We start from the raw sequence: 20,508 nt of genomic DNA on the forward strand, positions 1-20,508 counted from the left end.
AGTTCAGAAAAAAAAAAATTAAAACAGCTACTATTTTATCCAGTTAATAGTTCATTAAAAAATAATGTGCAAGAAATCAAATTAAGTTATCAATGGCATACACAATGTAGCTTCGTTTAGATAAAATTTTGCTTTTGCTAATAAAGAATGATCAACGAGCCCTCTTATAATGATGGTAGGAAGAGGTGAAGAATGTGTTTTAAGTTGATAGAAAACTTAAACAAGGAATTATTTCAAGTTGTGCTAACTGGATAATCTTTCATTTATTATTTTAGAAAAATCTCCATGAATTTTGTGGATGAAACTATTCCTTGTTGTATTTCCTGGACAGTGCGGCCCATATTGGCGCCTCGTGTATCCGCAATCTGATTTTGGTCTTTGTAAATAGCCATACTCATTTGCATCCCCTTCCCCATGTAATTCTTCTAGTATCGGGTTTTACAGATACACTCATAATTTTAACATGTCGTGTCTGTCTTCAATTGTTATAATATCTTTTCTTTCGGCTCTATAGCCGATAACCTCTTTTGTTTTACTTTCAGGCAATCTCGAAGTTCGGACGAGAGACCCAATTTGCGTAGGTTAGAGATGTTTTAGGAATGTCGTCAATTTGAGTAATAATGAACTCGTTTGTCCTTTCCCAAAAACCGAAAAAAGAAAAGAAGAAAAGAGACCCTTTCAGAGAAAAAGGGCCGGCTAAAGAAACCTTTCCATAAAATGTAGCGTGTGTTGGAACCAAAAGATAAACGAGCTTTGAAGGATTTGGCAAGGAGAGAGTGCAAACACACAAATAGAGATTATAGTACTTAAAATGCCTTGCGAAAGCTTAATATGGAGTACACACAAGCTTTGCTAAGCTTAAAACTCTCTATCTTCCTGTATGCTACTAAAGCTATCTCTCTCTCTCAAAATAAACTCACGTAAGTACATATATTTATACACATCTCCACCGCCAGGACTCCACCGCCTGCACTTTAAACTTCATGCATGATGGACTTTCATTTTCTTCTTGGCTAAGGATTCAACAATTGTGGACTGCAACTTTTCTTTCACGTTCAAGTTAGCAAGTTGAACCTTGCTTTTCTGCTTCTTGAAGCTCCTATAATATTTTATTATAATGTGTGCCCCTATTCTTGATCAGCTTGTGGCTTCTTCACAATCGTAGCCTTACCTCCGGCCCTCCATCGCAGCATCGCAATCGCGGCCTTCTCGGTCGGCTTGATCTCTGCTTTTTGCTCTGGCCCTCCCTTGCAGTCACGGCCTCATTGTCGCTCGCAGTCTCGCCTCCGCTCCCTCGCTCTCGCCTCCATCCTCCATCCTCCATCGCCTTCTTCAACAATTCTCTCTACCTTCGCACTTGCAAACCCACCCTAGAAACCCACCGTGCCTCTTCCAATTCCGGACTCGCATGTCGCAGCGTGTGGGGAGAGTTGACGAGTTGATCAACGTGTCGGATTTTCTGACGTCTGTTGACTGTGGGGTGGACACCCACCGATAGGGAGGCTCCCGAGAGTATCTATGCTTCATAGGGTTTAAGGAGAGGCAACAGTTACAAAAACACCTCTATATCGCTCTCTCTCTGGGTTGTCCATATAGACAACAAGCTAAACCCTTAGCCTTGTGGATTTTATCTCTCTCAAGCCTCATCCACGACGGGACAAACACATCCACGGAGACTCCGGGAACGGATACTTGAGGGAGAGACAGAGACAGATACTTGAATTCGGCTTGTGATTTGTAAAGCTGTTGCATCCATGGGAGAGGAGACGTCTGATACCATGAACCTGGATTTGAATTTGGGGCCTTTTTCCGATGAGGACGTGGAGATGACCACGCGGATCGCGGATTTCGAGACCTGGTATGAAGGGCAAATTTCCTTGGCGAGAGAAGCTAGGTTGAGGGATCGGCAGCGACGGAGACGTTGGAAACAGAGACGTTCACTGACAAGGAGCTACGCTGAGGCAGTAAGACTCCGGAGAGTGGACATGGAAAAGAGCTCGGAGGCTGGAACGAGTGGCGGTGAGTCGTCGGCGGGGCTTTCAGACTTCGAGAGGGGAAACTCCGAGGCAAAAATACTCGGCACAGTGGACTTGGGAAGGAGCTTGGAGGCTGGAACGAGTGACGGTGAGCCATCGGCAATTGATTACAAGGTCTTCTTGAGTTTCAGAGGGCTGGACACTCGCCAAGGATTCATAGATTGCCTTTATCGCATGATGCTAGAAGCAAACATCCATGTCTTCCTCGATGAGGAAGAGCTCCATGTCGGTAAAAGAATAGGTGATGAATTGCCAACGGCCATCGAAAAGTCGAAGATCTACGTACCCGTCTTCTCTAAAGGTTATGCTTCGAGTGCATGGTGCCTTCGTGAGCTGGCGCACATGGTGGAGTGCATGAAATCCAAACCATCCGAAAAGGAGATTATGCCAATTTTCTATGACGTTGAGCCTCGCGATGTTAAGCTTAAGTCTCAATTGTACGTTGGCGCTTTGAAGGAGCATGAGGAAAGGTTTGGCTGCCAGGAGAGGCGAAAGTGGGAGGAAGCACTGAAAAGTGTAGCCCAAATCAAAGGATGGGAGTTGAAAAAGCAAGGGTATGTAGTGTCCTAAATCACTCCGCAACTTTTTTTTTTTGGAATTCATTGTGTACGAGTTTGTGTGAGATCTCGTTTAGGCGGTTTGAAATGGAATGAATACCATTTTTTTAGAACTAAAATCATCCATTTGATTTCACCCAAACCAAATAGAGCAGGAGCCGGGTATGTATTCAGTCAAATTCTATTTGTCTTCTGGTAAGTTTAGCGGGGGAGATGGGTTAATAAAGACAAGGAGTATTTCTTTTGAAATTTTGTGTTTTTCCTCTAATTCTTTCGTTGACAGATCTAATTTTATATGTCATCGTGTTCGTAAATTATGGATTACCTCCTTAAAAGTTACCTTCTCTCCTTTTAAAAGATTCTTACATGGCACTGGAGCAAGTTTCCCCATTGCCTGTTGGAGGTGTTACCATTTCGAGGGCAAGTACATAAAAAGGGTTCATAATATCAGCATATGATTATTTGCTAGAATCGTAGGACGTCGTGTTCTAAAAGCACCTAAAATGTCTCTTCCTTTGGGGTGCACTGTTGATTCAGTAAGCTTAACTGTAGGATTAGAAAGTTCTTTAAATTTAAAATGCCACTTACTGAGTGTCCCAAGGTTATCATTTACAATTTCGACTGAGATGACTCTCTACCGTGGCAGGTACTGGAGCTTTATTGAATCAGTGGTACGAGAGATTTTGACGAAGCTGAAGATAAAAGACAAACATGTCACTAAGCATTTAATAGGAATGGATGAGCGAGTGGAAGCCATTGTGAAGTTGTTGGACGTGGACTCAGGAGGCGTGCGCTTTGTACTACTCCATGGAATGGGCGGAATCGGTAAAACGACTCTTGCTAGGGTTGTATTCAACAAACTAAATTCCCTCTTCAGTCATTGCTGCTTCCTGGAAAATGTCTGGGAATCTTCGAGCAGCTTTAGCTTTGTAGCCTTACAGAAACAAATATTATCTAACATGTTTGGTTCGGGCTTTCACAACGGAATCGATGATGGTGATGGGGTCAAACTGATTGCACAGCGACTTTCCAACAGGAAAGTCTTCATGGTGCTCGACGACGTAAATGATAAGGAACAACTTGAGAAACTAGCTATCAAGCACGTTTCCTTTGGCTCAGGAAGCAGAATCATCATGACAACTAGGAACAGAAGCATCTTAGAAGCCGATTACACTTTTGAGTACCAAGTGAATCCGTTGGATCACGTTCAATCGCTCAAGCTTTTCAGTAGACATGCTTTCGGAAAAATTGCTCCTCCAGACGATTATGTCAGTCTTTCGAGAGAAGTGGTTTATACGACTGCAGGACTTCCCTTAGCTCTTGAAGTCATAGGCTCATTACTTTGTCGCCAAAACAAAGCTTTTTGGATGGATGTTCTGGACGATCTGAGGGAAATACCTCATGAGAAGGTCCAGGACAAGCTGAAGATTAGCTTCAATGCCCTCAACCATCGACAATAACAGATCTTTCTCGATATTGCGTGTCTCTTTGTAGATGAAGACAAGACGAACGCATTCTACATGTGGAAAGATTGTGGGTTTAGGCCAGATTATTCGATTCCCGTCCTTGTGAACTTGTCTTTGATAAACATAACTGATGACAACAAATTCTGGATGCATGATCAACTGAGGGATCTTGGAAGGAAAATTATTTGTGGAGATACGAGGCCAATAGATCCAAGAAAGCAGAGCAGGTTGTGGAATCCTGAGATGGCCGTGAATATCATAAGAACAGAAGAGGTAAAACAATACAATCGACTCTCGAATTCTATACTATTCCCAGTAGTTCATTTATTAATTTGGAGCCCTTTTTTAATCTAGAGAGAGAGAGTGAAGACATTTTTCATTTACTCTAATGTTATATTACCATTGAATGATAGAGAAAGGATGACATTGAAGCAATGTGCTTAGAAGGAAGTGCACCAGGAACATATACGAGCAAGGAGTTTTCAAGGCTTCAAAAGTTAAGGTTCCTCAAAGTGCGTTGGGGACAGTTTGATGGAGACTTCAAGAATCAGCTTTCAGAGTTGAGATACATGTCCTGGCATAGGTGTCCTCTAGAGCTCTTCGCCATCAACTTCCATCCAAGCAATCTTGTAGTTCTCGACCTGTCTTTTAGTTCTATCACGGAGAACTGGACCGGATGGAGTCAAATTAAGGTGCAATCCTTTGCTATTTCTTTATATCTATCTTAGTTAAATTGTTTAACTCCTATTGACTATACCATAATTATATAGGCAATAACACTTAAATAAAATGGGTCATGAGTGATCGAGTTTTTCCACAAGTAAAACTGACCTGGTCTTGTAACTAAACAATTGACAGTTAGATTGTATTAATTACCATATGACGAGGAAGTTGTACTGATATGTAGGTTGGATAGGTCTTAGTACTAAAATGAATGGGTCTGCTTGGGTTTAATTGGGAAAAGGAGCCACCACAATTACAACTCAGTTCCAACACAGCTATTTACTGCCTCTAAATTCGCATATTACGTTCCCTTTACACTCTTTTAGCTATGGTAACAGGTTAGCAAGAAGCTGAAAGTTTTGAATCTCACAAATTGCAACAGCATGACCAGGAGTCCAAATTTCTCTGATTATTTGAATTTAGAGCGATTGGTCCTTAAAAATTGCAAAAGACTGATTGAAGTTGATGATTCCCTCGAAAAGCTTAAGTGCCTGATTTACTTTAATGTGGATGGGTGTACAAGTCTTACAGAGTTGTCCGAAGGAATCGGAGGGTTAGAGAATCTCAAGTACTTGTATTTAGGCAATTGCAAAAGGTTGAGGAAGCTGCCTGAATCATTTGTGAGAGTGGCATCACTGGTAGAGTTGGATCTCTCGTGTACGGCCATCACAAGATTACCCGACTCCATTGGCAACCAAAAGTGCTTGTCAGTACTTAAATTGCGATATACAGAAATTGATGAGCTTCCTAGTTCTATTGGGAATCTAAAGGATCTTAAGTCTCTCTTACTATCGTATACTAAAATAGTGGAACTTCCCATCTCTATTGGGAACTTGAAATTGCTACTTGAGTTGGATGTGTCGGGAACACAATGTTTGCAGTTACCCGAATCTATTGGAGACCCGGGTAGATTAAAAGTCCTTAACATTTCGAATTCTTCGATAAGTGAGCTACCGAGGAGTATTCTCGCTCTAAAAGAGTTGGAAGAGCTACATGGCAATGATTGCCCATCTCTGGAATGGGAAATTCCCAAAGACATTGGGAAATTGTCACTTTTGAGAGTCCTTAACTTGCAAGTGACCTGTATTAGAAATGTTCTGGTGACTATCAAACTACCTCCTCGCCTAGAGAAATTGAGTTTATGGCGTTGCAGAGAACTTGTAGTATTGCCTGAGCTTCCCACTAGTTTGATAAGCCTAAGCTTTGGAGCAAGTTTGCTGCAGTGGGTACCAGATCTCTCAAACCTAACTAAATTGGTGGATTTGAGCTATGGTGGTAGTGATAAGATCCGGCATCCTTTGTTCATCCAAGATGGTCCATTCAGACAATGCCTCATGTTCCTTCCACTGTCTCTGTCAACATTATCGCTTGAATATCATAAATCAATAAGCAGTTTATCATTTTGTTGCAACTTGAGAAACCTGACATGTTTGCGCATTTATCAATGTAAATGGATTGAAGTTCAACTCGATGGGCTTGAACAGTTAATTGAATTCCAAGTGGAAAGGTTAGAATTTCTCATGGGATTTGCTGGTCTTTCGAGGTTGAAGAGGTTGAAGCTGTGGACGCTAATTGATTGCCCAAATCTAACTGCAATCCAGGGTCTTGGTTCGGTAGAGTCGTTGGAACAATTGGTAATAAAAGAATGTCCTGAGATTCAATGTCTAGATGATCTAGCGGATTTGAAAAAGCTGGATTCCTTGGTAATTCAAGGATGCAAAGGGCTTTTGGCGGTTAAGGGCCTAGATGAACTAGAGACTATCAAAAGATTGGATTTTAACCATTGCGGATCATTGGAAAGCTTCTCTAATATAGTCAATTCGAAAATTCCAGATGAGTGCTGGATAAGCATTTTCGAGTGCCCAAAGTTATCTGATTGGGCTCTAGATCGAGGCATCTTGTACAAACAATGGAAAGCCTCTGTCCAACAGGGACTGGTCGAGCTAGAACAAATTGAGAATTCTTTCCTGCAGGTTTGAAGCCTCTGAGTCCTTTCTACTTGCGTTTCTGCTTGCTCCTGTCTTCTGATACGATTTGGCTTTCTATGAAGTGATCATGCAAACGTATAACTTGCAATAAATGTACATTTCACTTTTGGACAGGGTTTTAGGAAAATTGACCCAGAACGACGGGAATTTGCGGACGAGGATTTCGTAGGAGGTCAGCCGCAGCTTCTGAAGAACATCCATCGGGGGAAACCAGTCCACAGCCATTCCCTTCAGAATCTCCAAAATCAGGGAAGTTCTTCTCCTTTAACTGAAGCAGAGACACAAGGACTGAAGGAAGAGGTAGAAAGGCTTAAAAGCGACAAGGAATCTCTTCAGTTGGAGCTACAGGTGCATGAAGAAGAGAGGAAAGGCTTTGAAGTGCAGATGCAGAATTTGAAGGCGCGGCTTTTGAAAATGGAAGAACAACAGGAGAATATGGTGTCTAACTTGGGTAATGTTCTGCAGAAACCTGGTCTTGCCCTGAATATGTTGATTGAGTTGGAGTTTAATGATAAGAAGAGGAGATTGCCTCGAATTGGTTACTGCCATGATGAGGGACATGGTGAAGACAATCATGCTGGGACTCCCAAACTTTGACAAGAGAAAACATTGATGGAGCTTCATCCTTACCATCGATATTGGATTTATATGAACAATTGGAATCATCGCTCACAATCTGGGAATACATTGCACATGATTGTGAAAACTTTGGTCAGCGCAACTCAACCCTAGACTTTGGTGAGACTACTAGTTGTGCTGATAGCCCTGCTATATCCTGCATTCAGTTTAATATTGATGCACGGCCTAGATCACCCACAATTGACATGAATTCTGAGCCCACTGCTGCTACTGTTTTTGAGCCTGCCGTGGTTACTACTTCCGAGCCAGCTTCAACCGTTGCTTCTGAGACAGTTTCCTCTAAAGAACAAGCTGCAGCCACAGCTCCTAATGTGCCAGCAGGGGTTAACGATGTCTTCTGGGAGCAATTCTTGACGGAGAATCCTGGTTCCTCCGAGGTTCAGGAAGTTCAGTCAGAAAGAAAGGATACTGATGGTAGAAGGAATGAGAGCGAACCTGCTGATCACGGCAGGTTTGGGTGGAATGCAAAGAACGTAAATAACCTAACAGAACAATTGGGGCATCTTACCCCAGCAGAAAGCACTTGAAGTTGGTCGATTGATTTTGGGTATTTTGATGGCTCGGCCAGGGCATTGTAATATAATAGGCATGGGACGGTGGGTCTTGAAATAAATAGGTAATACATGCTTAGGGTGGCTAACTTACTGCAATAACGTTGATGAGATCTCTCTTGATTCTTGTCCATCAAGTTTTGTAGCATTTTGTATTGTTCCAGTTAACATAGTTATATGATGGTTGTGATATCCCATACAGTGTTACATGACAATGGTACTGACTGTGATTGTGTCAAGGGCTCTGCAGAACACACACCTGTGGTTTCATTGCTGCCTGTTATCATTACTCAGCTGGAAACGTCGCCATAAGCTAAGAGATTATGTTTGCCTATCCAATATGATGGTCTTTGTCCTGCCCAAAAATAGCTAAACAGGAGGGAATTGGACATTAGAGGAGTGAGAATTAGAAGGAACCTTCTCGCTCCATTTTCTTTCTCCTTTTGGTTACTGGCCTGGGGTAGATTTTATGCCAATATGTGATTAGTCTAATGCTCAAATGCAGACATGCATTCCTGGTATTTCATCAGGAAATTTAGGATCATGATCGTGTTATCAGTGCTCAGGAGAAAACTCTCTCTCTCTCTCTCTCTCTCTCTCTGAGAATGGTCTTGAAGTTTCCTTTAGAATGTGTTGCTTTGTGTTGCTTTTTCATCACATTTCTGCAGTACGTAGTTAGAAAATGCAGACCACTGAATCGTGATCGGCCGGAGAACGATTGCATGATTTTGGTTCTTGTCAGCTCCGATGTGTCAAGATTCTGGGTGGCAGTCTTCAATCATGTCATCAAGTACACAGCCGTTTGGTTGGAGAGATTCGGAGAAAAAGTGAGGGAATTGGAGGGGGTGATTTTCAGCTCATGTTGTCTGGTTTGTTTTAGTGGAGGAAAGAGAAAGGATTGGAAATTTCCCTCTGAATCTCTTCTGATATGTCCTAGTCACTACTGTTAATCCATCCTTTTCTTTTCCCAGTGATTGGTCAATTTTTTTCCCTTCTTTTCAAATGAACTCATCTAGCTACAGTAGTGGCGTCCCTATCATCTCCCTTGCAGTTTTTGTTTCATCTTTACAGCTACACTGCTCTCACTTGGTGGGAAAGTTGAGACACAACCAAGTGGTTTGACTTTTGCATATCGTTTTGGCTGTTAATGCGCTTTTGTTTACGTTCCGACTTCTCGGTCCCATCACTCCCATCCCTTTTGTTGCATTTGCACTTTGTGCGGTTTCTTGGAATTTTGGAGAGGCTCGGTGCCCACTAGGAAAGAGGCCAAACACAATCCTGCCTACTTCAGGTGAGATCTGCTCCTGCAACTTCTCACGTTGTGATGAAGATTTATGCCTCGTACGAGCTTCGTGACGAGTGGGTTGCTTTAGGACCTAGTGGAGTGTGGCCGAGATTCCTGATCGTATTGTATGTGTGGTAGCACGCGACAAAGTTGCTAGAATTATGCTCGACCATAGGATATATTATTTAGCTGACTCTGCCTTATGTCATTATGGATATCTTGCTCAGCATCATCTTCAGCAATTGAACTTTTAGTTCTGGAGTTGATTAGCTCCTGCCCTTGGTATGATGAACTTTGGAAAAGATGGTGCTACAGATTGGAATTGAAAACATATATGCTATTGTTAAGCTTGGATTGGCTCGACTCTTCTACTGGGTGAATTTTCGTACGAGATCAATCTATGCTCGAGCCCCAAATCTTACATAAAATCAAATCTAAAAACAGTACTCTTTAATTGTTCATAGCGTTCAATAATGCCTATAAGTAATTCGATATGTAAAAGTTCAATTAATTTGTTAGATTTCGAGCTACTCCATTAGAATATTTTTAAACTTGAAGCATGTTAATTAGTTGAACTTGAGAAGGATCAAATTAATTTTGAGTAACCTCTGATTTTATATTAAAAAATAACTTACGGCTCCGTTTGTTTCAAGGAAGAAATAAACCTCCCAAATTTTTTTTTCCAGATATTTCAGTGTTTGGCGTGCAAAAATTAAATTAGTCAAGGAAAATACTTTCAATCGATAAGGAAAAGCGTAGTCAAATAGAGAAAAATGACTTCCACATTGTTTTAAATTAATTTGGTAATGGGCAACTGGTCGTGGGGGTGGCCGATAGCAGGCGACGAGCAAGAAGTAGAAAAGAAAAAAAAAAGAAAAAAAGAAAAAAATTTATTTTTAAAAATTGTTTCCAAAATAAGAAGGTTTTTTTTTTTTTTCTACTTCTTTGACGGAACTGAATCATGCGACTTCCGAGAGCACTAATGGCAGCTCATTAATAACCTTGTACCTTCCCCTCCGAACGGATCTGTCTATTGTCAGTTTTAAATTCGAGTTTCGTACACACTTTACCATGGGACGGTACTTTCATTGAACTTAAGATTGCATTTACATTCTCGCCTAGAGAAATTTGCGTTCAAGGCGTCGCAGCAAACTCGAAGTACTGCCTAAGCTCTTCACGAGTACGATATAAAAGCAACAAAAGGCCTATTGGGCCTATCGATTTGCATGTTTCCCTGTTCATTGGGCCCAACCTTTTTGGACGTCTTGAGCATATGGAATGTGCTTAGGGTCCCTTGATAATCGTCACCGGAATTTGAAAATTTCGAGTAGTCCGCCTGCTATGACGAACCACTCGAGAGAGAGAAGAGTCCGTTACAATAGTGATATGCAAGATGCTCTGAGAATCTAAGAGCCGGAGGAGTCGATCGTTTTTATGGTCGGGGAATGTCGTTCATTTTCACGAACGTGCATTTCATTGGTCAGGTGCTTTGGGAGAGGAAACTCTCGGGCGATTGCGATGTTGTCGGACCAGCACTTCCCAGCACTTTTTGTGCAAATCCAAGGAATGAGTGGAATCCGTAAAATGGCTAAACAAAATTACTGCCTCAGGCGAAAAGACTCCGTTGCACTAGGAATGGGAAGGAGCTTGAGGGCTGGAAAGAGGGGTGGCGTGTCGTCGGGGAATGACTATGAGATCCTTTTGAATTTTAGCGGGGCAGGACACTCGTCAAGGATCTACAAATTGCTTTTGCCATGTTTTGCGAGATGCGAACATCTGTGTTTTCTTTGATGAGATAGAACTCCCTGTTGGTTAAAAAAATAGAAGATGAGCTGCAGATAGCTATCGAAAATTCAAAGATCTATGTACCCATTTTTTCTAAAGGTTATGCTTCAAGTCTGTGGTGTCTTGGTGAGCTTGCACACATGGTGAAGTGCAAGAAATCAAAACCACCCGAGAAGGAGATTTTGCTGATTTTTTATGATGTGAAGCCTCGTGATGTCAAGCTTGAGTCTCAACTGTACGTTGAGGCTATGGTGAAGCATGAGGAGAAGTTCGGCCAGCAGACAACAAGAGAGTGGAAGGATGCCCTCGGATTTGTTGCCCAAATTAAAGGATGGGTGTTGAAGAAGGAAGGGCATGTTGGTTTCCTAAATCACTCCATTAACTTTTGTTTTAACTTGGGTAAGATCTCGTTTAGGTCGTTTAAAATTGAATGAATACCAAGTGTGTTTTGAAAACTATTTTTGGTTTCACAGCATCAACCACGTCATTTATGGTACTGACCATGTTGATTGTGATCTCTTGTCAATTGTCTTGAGGTTGTCTTTTGCAATTTCAACTTAGATCATTCACTAATATGACAGGCACTGGAAATTCATTCATTTGGTGACGCAAGGGATTTTGATGAAGCTGCAGGTAGAAGACATATCTAACTTCAAAATTTAACACATTTTCTCCATTATGCAGTTGGCTAATGCTGATAATGTGATATTGGCAAAATGGTAGTGGCCGTACGTAACCGAACGCTACCTCGATTTATTAATTGAATAAAGGATGTAGCAAAGAAAGTCATTCATCTAATTATGTGAATTAACCAGATGCATACATATTTTTTAATGATGCTCGCACATCACTTGGTAATAGACATAGGAAGACATATCATTTCATGTCATAAATTAGGAAAGGTATTTCATTTGATGGTTAAAGCATGCGGCGTTGACCAATGATCTAACATGCCAATAAAAGGCTAGTTTATCCAATATTTAACAAGATGATGATAATTTAAAAATTAGGGGCTACTGGGAAGATTATAACGGTGTTTTCATTAGAAGCTGTCATAATCGAACTTCTGTCCCTCTAGCTTATTTCGTTGTGGTACAATCTTCCTTAGTTCCAGTGCCGAATTAATTCATGCTTCTCAAGTGTATCCATGCAACTGTCCAAGAATGACGATCACATGCTTCCTCCTCGCAGAGAATGTGATCATCAAAACCCCCTTGAAATCGGGCAAATTATTAATATCAGTACTGATATAAGTGCCCCATCGGTCGAACCGGCAGAAAGATGTCAATCAGGCCTCACTACCAAAATGGTTCAAGAGGGAGACTCGCTCAACTGATATAAGAAAGAAAGCTTCCGGAGGTGAGGTTGCGAAATTACTCAAAAGAAGAGGATTGCTTGATCAGCTTACTTGTTTAAAGACCCGTAAATAGAACCCGCCGTTCTCCTTCTGTGCTACCGCATGCTCACTGAGAAATGGTACCAAGGGGCGCATAATATGCAGACAATTTGACCACAACAAGTAATACCGGTGCCCTAACCAGTTTGCACTTGATACCGACAATCTATATTTTCCCCGGTCCACATTCGGTGGGCTACCAAGAGCTGAAGAATTGGGGACACTCAGGTAGGGGTGTCAGAACCAAACCAAAAAATCAAACCGAGTTTTTGTGCATTTTCAGTTCGGTTTGATTTCCGGTTCAAAATTGGGGACACTCAGGTGGGTGGGTGTGTGCGGATGTGCATTGTGGGTCATGTGTGATGCATGTTGCATAGAGTCTCGTAGTTTCCTCTAGAATTTGTGTTGCAATATCACATTTCTGCAGCACATAGTTAGAAAATGCAGAACGCTGAAGCATGATCGGCCGAAGAATGAGTTCATGATCAAGGTTCTTCTTTGGTCCGATGTGTCAAGATTCTGGGGTAGCAGTCTTCAATCATGTCATCAAGTACACAGCCCTTTGGTTGGAGAGATTCGTAGAAGAAGGAAGGGAATGGAGGGGCGATTTTCAGCTCATGTTGTCCGGTTTGTTTTAGTGGAGGAAAGACACAGGATTGGGAATTTCCCTCTGAATCTCTTCTAATATATCCTAGTCAATAAATCCCTCCTTTTCTTTTTCCCAGTGATTGGTCAAGCCTTTTTCCTTCTTTAAAATGAACTCATTTCGCTATAGTGGGGGTGTCCCTATAATCTCACTTGCAGTTTTTGTTTTATCTTTACAGCTACACCGCTCTCACTTGGAGAGAAAAGTCGAGACACAACCAAGTGGTTTGGCTTTTGTAGATCTTTTTCGAATTAATGTGCTTTTATTTATGTTTAGATTTCTTGGTCCAGTCGCTCCAATCCCTTTTGTTGCATTTGCACTTTGTACGGTTTCTTGGAATTTTGGAGAGGCTCGGTGCCCACTAGGAAAGAGGCCAAGCACAATCCTGCCTACTTCAGGTGAGATCTGCTCCTGCAACTTCTCATGTTGTGATGAAGATTTATGTCTTACACGTGCTTCGTAACGAGTGGGTTGCTTTAGGACCTAGCGGAGTGTGGACGAGATCTCCTGATAGTATTGGACGCGTGGTAGCACGCAATAAAGTTACTAGAATTTCGTTTGACCATATGATATATGTTATTTAGTTGACTCCGACATATGTCATTATGGATATCTTGGTCAGCATCATCTTCAGCAATTGAACTTCTAGTTCTGGAGTTGATTAGCTCCTGCTCTTGCTATGATGAACTTTCGAAAAGATGATGCTACAGGTTCGAACTGAAAACATATACGCTATGTTCAAGCTCAGTTTGGCTTGACTCTTCTACTTGGTGAATATTGTACGAGATCAATCTATGCTCAAGCTTGAACCCAAAATCTTACATAAGATGAAATCTAAAAACAGTACTCTTTAACTGTTCATAGCATTTAACAATGCCTATATGTAATTACGATATATGAAAGTTCAAGTAGTTTGTTAGGTTTTTGAGTTACTCGATTTGAATATTTTTAAACTTGAAGTGTGTCAATTAGTTGAGCTGGAGAAGAATCAAGTTGATTTTGAGTAACTCCTAATTTTATAATAAAAAAACAGTTTAAGGTTTTGTTTATTTCGCAAAAGAAATTAACCTTCCAATTTTTATTTTCTTTCAGATTTTTCAGTGTTTGATGCACAAATATAAATTAGTCAAGGAAGATAGCTTTAGTCAATAAGAAAAGCATAGTCAAATAGGGAAAAATGATTTCCTCTTTTTAAAAAAAGAGATCATTTTCTTCTCATCTCTCTCTCAAACGTTCAACTTCTCCTCTTGTGCACTTCCACAAAAGCCTCCTTCACCTTCCTCTTCCGCGCCTTCTTACTTTCATCTCTCTCCGTCTCCAAGAGTTCCTCTTCCTCCTCCTCCTCAGCCTCTCCGTCCACTTGCTTTTCATTTGGGTGTGTTCAATTTTGTCCGAAACTTGGCTTGAAGTTTCTAATGTGTCTTTCCTATAGAGCTCGTGTATTTTCACCGGTCATGCTTTGGCTCCTAAAGATGGTCCTCTCAAGATTCCCATCAAACTGTTCGATAAAAGTACTCCATCAAAATTGTGAAAATTGGAGGTGCTAGACATTCTCAAAGCATTTGTCAGTGCTGTCTTTTCAATGTTTTTTGGTCTTTCTATTTGCAACTTGATCTAATATCCAATTCCTCGTGAAATAAGTCACTTTCCATGACAAATCAGTATGATTTCATTTAAAAATTTTCTTCATGGAGATGATTATTATGACTGACGATAATAAAATCCAAAGTAAATTTGGTGAATACAAAAGGGAAAATAACATAAATGGTTTATGAACTTTGACATAGTATATAGGCCTTATTTTTTAATTTTCAATTTGTTCCAATATAGTTCCTGAATTATTGATAAATATTCAACCTAGTCCTTTCATTTGAACCATTAAGCGATGATGTGAAGCATTAAATGATAAAGTGGAGTTGAATTGGATTACTAAAATTAGTAGTCAGCGTGTGCTCTAAAAATGAAAAACAAATTAGGGCTTCAAACAACTTTTTTCTTAACATTAGACTTCTCATAATGCTTGGATTGATATTGGAGCAAAGATGGTTGGGTTGAGGTTGATGCCAACAACGATTTGGATCTTGGGGTCTTGGCGGGTGCACCACCGCTTGTGCATGTGAAAACGTCGAATCCGCTCAATTAGAAATCGAAAGAGGGGAGGAAGTGAAAATCATGTGAGAATTGAAATTGAAAACTCTAAAGAGCTTGTGTTTGGTGTAGCTTGAAAGCCAGATGGATGACATAGGAATTGACCACTAGAATATTGCTCATAATTTGACTATTGAAAGATTTGCTTCCTAGAAGTAGATAAATTGGCTATCTTCACTTTTGACATATTCACTAGATCCTCCCTTGAGCAAAATTCTAGAACCATAAAAGCAAGAAGTCATAAAGCAATCCAAGAAAGAAAGCGAGAAAGGAATCGAGATGAAGACTCAATTTGACACCTAAAGCTAAACCCTATGGAAAAAGTGGCATGGGTTGGACATCTATGTAGTGATCTGGCACTGAGCAATTCCAATGTTAAGGAGGCTTTGACCATTCTAGTGTTAAGGAGCAAAAGCAGATGATTTCTAAATTCAATCCACAATTCTTCCCTCCAATAACTTCTCCTCTATGGTTTGCTCTACCACATTTTCCTTCCGTCTAACATCGATCGAGCTCACATGATCAGAGATGAAAACAACAGATGTGTTGTGAGGAGGAGACATCAACAATAGGGCTAGTGATTGTGATTTGTTGAAATAGAAAATCGTTTTTAGGAACGATAATGTTAAATTCATTCATGGCTCGTATTTGCAATGAAAAGTGACGTTCTTACAATGGAATTTTATCGAAGTTGTTAGGAAAGAATATTCATGTATGCCTTTTTGAAGAAACTTGGCTTGTTATTGTTGACAAAGCCTTATCTTAATGATCATAAATATATCGATAAAAGTCGAAAGAAAGACAAATTGGGAGATATGCAAATGACATGCACATGCCTATCAAAGAATGGGGATGTAGATCGAAATTGCCTTTATTTAGGCCTCTTTTCGGTAAACCTCCATTGAGACCTATTTTACTGAAGTAGTGATCAAACATAACAAAAATTTTATAGATAAATAATCGCATGTAACCTAGTATTGAATGTACTCTTAACAGCAACGGATTAGACAAAAATAAGGCCAACAACATTTCTTTTCATATATCGAGCGTACTATCAAAAACAAAAATACTCTTGCCCAAAATGCTTGTCCTCTTAACAGCATCATTGCCACACCGGCTGCGTTTATTTTCATTTCTTTTTTTCTGTTTTTAAACAACTTTTTTGTTTTTTTGTTCCTGGGAACAAAAAAGGAACAGAAACGCGTTTGTGTGCGTTTTTGTTCCAAAATTATTTTTTTATTTCCAAAACACATCTAGAACAGAAATAATAAACAAAAAAGTTGTTTCTTATTTTGGAACAAAATTTAGAAACACTTTCTTTTCTTCTTCTTTTTCTTCTCTCTTTTTTTTTTTCTTTTTCTTTGGCCGGTCACCGCCTCGCCCCGGGCGGAACCTGTCGTCGAGGGCCGCCGACCTCGCCGGAGCGTCGCCGGCCTCGCCGGCCGTTGGGTGAGCTCGACCTCGGGATTTGGGTGAGGCCGCTAGCCCTCGTCGGCGGTCGTCGGCCATGGCCGAGGCCGGCGACCGACCAAAAGAAAGAAAAATGAAAAAAGGAAAAAGAAAAAAAGAAAAAAGGAAAAAAAAGGAAAAAGAAAAAGAAAATAAGACAAATAAGAAAGAAAATAGAAAAATAAAAAAAAATAAAAATAAAAGAAATAAAAATTATACAGATTTACCAAATGTGTTTATGTTCATTTTTTATTCTAACAAATTTACCAAACACGTTTTTTTTGTTCAAAAATTGTTCTCGAAACAAAAACATTTTTTTCTGTTTATGTTTTCAACAATTTTAAATAGAAAATGTTACCAAACGCGTCAATCTAAATCACTTTCAAACTAAAAACAAATGCCATCTCTTGATCTTAAATACAAGAGTAACATATTAACAAAAAGTACTAAAACATATCCTACTTCCAACTTTTTCAAACAGCTACTTTTGGTCAAACAGATCTTGTCGAACTCGTTTGTCCTTTCCAAAAAACCGAAAAAACAAAAAGACCCTTTCAGAGAAAAGGGCCGGCTAAAGAAACCTTTCCATAAAACTCAGTGTGGAGTAAGGCTTGCCTCAAGACTTGAACACCCGAAACCCTAGCCGCGTCCTCCTCCTCCTCCCCTTGTCGCACGGTCCTCTTCCTCTCGATCTCTGCTCTCTCTCGATCGCCTCATCGGCTATTCACAGTCCCTCGCCGCCTCGCCTCCATCCTCCATCGCCTTCTTCAACAATTCTTTCTACCTTCGCACTTGCAGACCCACCCCCAGATCGGAGACGGGGCTTGCATTGATACCGGACTTAGTCAGGACAATGGACTCGGGAAAGAGCTCGGGGGCTGGAACGAGTGACGGTGAGTCATCAGGATGGGATGGGAGTTTTTTCCCGGAGTTCGGGTTAATAGACTCAGGACAGAGCTGCGAGGCTGGAATGAATGACGGTGAGTCGTCGGCAAATGATTACGAGGTCTTATCGAATTTCACTGGGCTGGAGCCACAGAGACTTGAGGAACGGAGACGTTCACTGACGAGGAACTACTCTGAGGCAGTAAGACTCCGGATGATGGACATGGAAAAGAGCTCAGAGGCTGGAACGAGTGGCGGTGAGTCGTCGGCGACGAGACGGGGGCTTTCAGACTTCGAGAGGGGAAACTCCGAGGCAAAAATACTCGGCACAGTGGACTTGGGAAAGAGCTTGGAGGCTGGAACGAGTGACGGTGAGCCATCGGCAATTGATTACAAGGTCTTCTTGAGTTTTAGAGGGCCGGACACTCGCCAGGGATTCATAGATTGCCTTTATCGCATGATGCTAGAAGCAAACATCCATGTCTTCCTCGATGAGGAAGAGCTCCATGTCGGTAAAAGAATAGGTGATGAATTGCCAACGGCCATTGAAAAGTCGAAGATCTACGTACCCGTCTTCTCTAAAGGTTATGCTTCGAGTGCATGGTGCCTTCGTGAGCTGGCACTAATGGTGGAGTGCATGAAATCCAAACCATCCGAAAAGGAGATTATGCCGATTTTCTATGACGTGGAGCCTCACGATGTTGCTTAAGTCTCAATTGTATGTTGGCGCTTTGGAGGAGCATGAGGAAAGGTTTGGCTGCCAGAAGAGGCGACAGTGGGAGGAAGCACTGAAAAAGTGTAGCCCAAATCAAAGGATGGGAATTGAAAAAGCAAGGGTATGTAGCGTCCTAAATCACTCCGTAACTTTTGTTTTGGAATTCATTGTGTACGAGTTTGTGTGAGATCTCGTTTAGGGGGTTTGAAATGGAATGAATACCATTTTTTGAGAACTAAAATCAACCATTTGATTTCACCCAAACCAAATAGAGCAGGAGCCGGATATGTATTCAGTCAAACTTCTATTTGTCTTCTGGTAAGTTTAGCGGGAAGATCGGTTAATAAAGACAAGGGGTATTTCTTTTGAATTTTTGTGTTTTCCTCTAATTCTTTCATTGACAGATCTAATTTTATATGTCATCGTGTTCGTCAATTATGGATTACCTCCTTAAAAGTTACCTTCTCTCCTTTTAAAAAGATTCTTAGATGGCACTGGAGCAAGTTTCCCAATCGCCTGTTGGAAGTGTTACCATTTCCAGGGCAAGTACATAAAAAGGGTTCATAATATTCAGCATATGATTATCTGCTAGAATTGTAGGACGTCGGTTCTAAAAACACCTAAAATGTCTCTTCCTTTGGGGTGCACTGTTGATTCAGTAAGCTTAACTGTAGGGTTAGAAAGTTATTTAAATTTAAAATGCCACTTACTGAGTGTCCCAAGGTTATCATTTACAATTTCGACTGAGATGACTCACTACCGTGGCAGGTACTGGAACTTTATTGAATCAGTGGTTCGAGAGATTTTGACGAAGCTGAAGATAAAAGACAAACATGTCACTAAGCATTTTAGTAGGAATGGATGAGCGAGTGGAAGCCGTTGTGAAGTTGTTGGATGTGGACTCAGAAGGCGTGCGCTTGTACTACTCCATGGAATGGGCGGAATCGGTAAAACGACTCTCGCTAAGGTTGTATTCAACAAACTAAATTCCCTCTTCAGTCATTGCTGCTTCCTGGAAAATGTCCAGGAATCTTCGAGCAGCTTTGGCTTTGTAGCCTTACAGAAACAAATATTATCTAACATGTTTGGTTCGGGCTTTCACAATGGAATCGATGATGGTGATGGGGTCAAACTGATTGCACAGCGACTTTCCAACAGGAAAGTCTTCATGGTGCTCGACGACGTGAATGATGAGGAACAACTTGAGAAACTAGCTATCAAGCACGTTTCCTTTGGCTCAGGAAGCAGAATCATTATGACAACTAGGAACAGAAGCATCTTAGAAGCCGATTACACTTTTGAGTACCAAGTGAATCCGTTGGATCACGTTCAATCGCTCAAGCTTTTCAGTAGACATTCTTTCGGAAGAATTGCTCCTCCAGACGATTATGTCAGTCTTTCGAGAGAAGTGGTTTATACAACCGCAGGACTTCCCTTGGCTCTTGAAGTCATAGGCTCATTACTTTGTCACCAAAACAAAGCTTTTGGATGGATGTTCTGGAGGATCTGAGGAAATACCTCATGAGAAGGTCCAGGACAAGCTGAAGAATTAGCTTCAATGCCACTCAACCATCGACAACAACAGATCTTTCGACATTAAGTGCGTGTCTCTTTTGTAGATGAAGACAAGACGAACGATTCTACATGTGGAAAGATTGTGGGTTTAGGCCAGATTGTCGATTCCAGTCCTTGTGAACTTGTCTTTGATAAACATAACTGATGACAACAAATTCTGGATGCATGATCAACTTCGAGATCTTGGAAGGAAAATTGTTTGTGGAGATACGAGGCCGATAGATCCAAGAAAACAGAGCAGGTTGTGGAATCCTGAGATGGCCGTGAATATCAGGAACAGAAGAGGTAAAAAACAATACAATCGACTCTCGAATTCTGTACTATTCCCAGTAGTTCATTTATTAATTTGGAGCCCTTTTTTAATCTAGAGAGAGAGAGAGAGAGAGAGAGAGAATGAAGACATTTTTCATTTACTCTAATGTTATATTACCATTGAATGATAGAGAAAGGACGCCATTGAAGCAATCTGTAGAAGGAAATGCACCAGGAATATATACAAGCAAAAGGAGTTTTCAAGGCTTCAAAACATAAGGTTCCTCAAAGTGCGTTGGGGACAGTTTGATGGAGACTTGAAGAATCAGCTTTCAGAGTTGAGATACATGTCCTGGCATAGGTGTCCTCTGAGCTCTTCGCCATCAACTTCCATCCAAGCAATCTTGTAGTT

At 40.9% G+C, this 20,508-nt stretch overlaps 2 protein-coding genes and 1 pseudogene across 2 annotated transcripts; all 3 read left to right on the forward strand.

The window, feature by feature from the left end:
• The first annotated feature begins 1,926 nt into the window (after positions 1 to 1,926).
• LOC104446965 (TMV resistance protein N-like) lies at positions 1,927 to 4,057 on the forward strand. Its single transcript, XM_039311850.1, has 2 exons — positions 1,927 to 2,590; positions 3,240 to 4,057. Exons 1-2 carry the CDS (start codon positions 1,986 to 1,988, stop codon positions 4,051 to 4,053), a joined length of 1,419 nt encoding a protein of 472 aa, XP_039167784.1. The 5' UTR covers positions 1,927 to 1,985; the 3' UTR covers positions 4,054 to 4,057.
• A 56-nt stretch (positions 4,058 to 4,113) lies between these two features.
• LOC104445046 lies at positions 4,114 to 8,174 on the forward strand (annotated as a pseudogene).
• A 10,952-nt stretch (positions 8,175 to 19,126) lies between these two features.
• LOC120293892 (TMV resistance protein N-like) lies at positions 19,127 to 19,779 on the forward strand. The gene is made up of 2 exons (XM_039313683.1): positions 19,127 to 19,216; positions 19,297 to 19,779. The coding sequence occupies exons 1-2, from the start codon at positions 19,127 to 19,129 to the stop codon at positions 19,777 to 19,779; spliced, it is 573 nt and encodes a 190-aa protein (XP_039169617.1).
• Positions 19,780 to 20,508: the final 729 nt, after the last annotated feature.

This window comes from Eucalyptus grandis, chromosome 5 (assembly GCF_016545825.1).
Source record: "Eucalyptus grandis isolate ANBG69807.140 chromosome 5, ASM1654582v1, whole genome shotgun sequence".
Lineage (NCBI taxonomy): Eukaryota > Viridiplantae > Streptophyta > Magnoliopsida > Myrtales > Myrtaceae > Eucalyptus > Eucalyptus grandis.

Excerpts from the sequence above, each read along its gene's own strand:
- LOC104446965 (XM_039311850.1), top strand. The coding sequence starts at position 1,986 with ATGGAAAAGAGCTCGGAGGCTGGAACGAGTGGCGGTGAGTCGTCGGCG. Across the intron at positions 2,591-3,239 it reads TGGGAGTTGAAAAAGCAAGG|GTACTGGAGCTTTATTGAAT; the intron begins GTATGTAGTGTC and ends CTACCGTGGCAG.
- LOC120293892 (XM_039313683.1), top strand. The coding sequence starts at position 19,127 with ATGGATGAGCGAGTGGAAGCCGTTGTGAAGTTGTTGGATGTGGACTCA. Across the intron at positions 19,217-19,296 it reads CCATGGAATGGGCGGAATCG|GAATCTTCGAGCAGCTTTGG; the intron begins GTAAAACGACTC and ends GAAAATGTCCAG.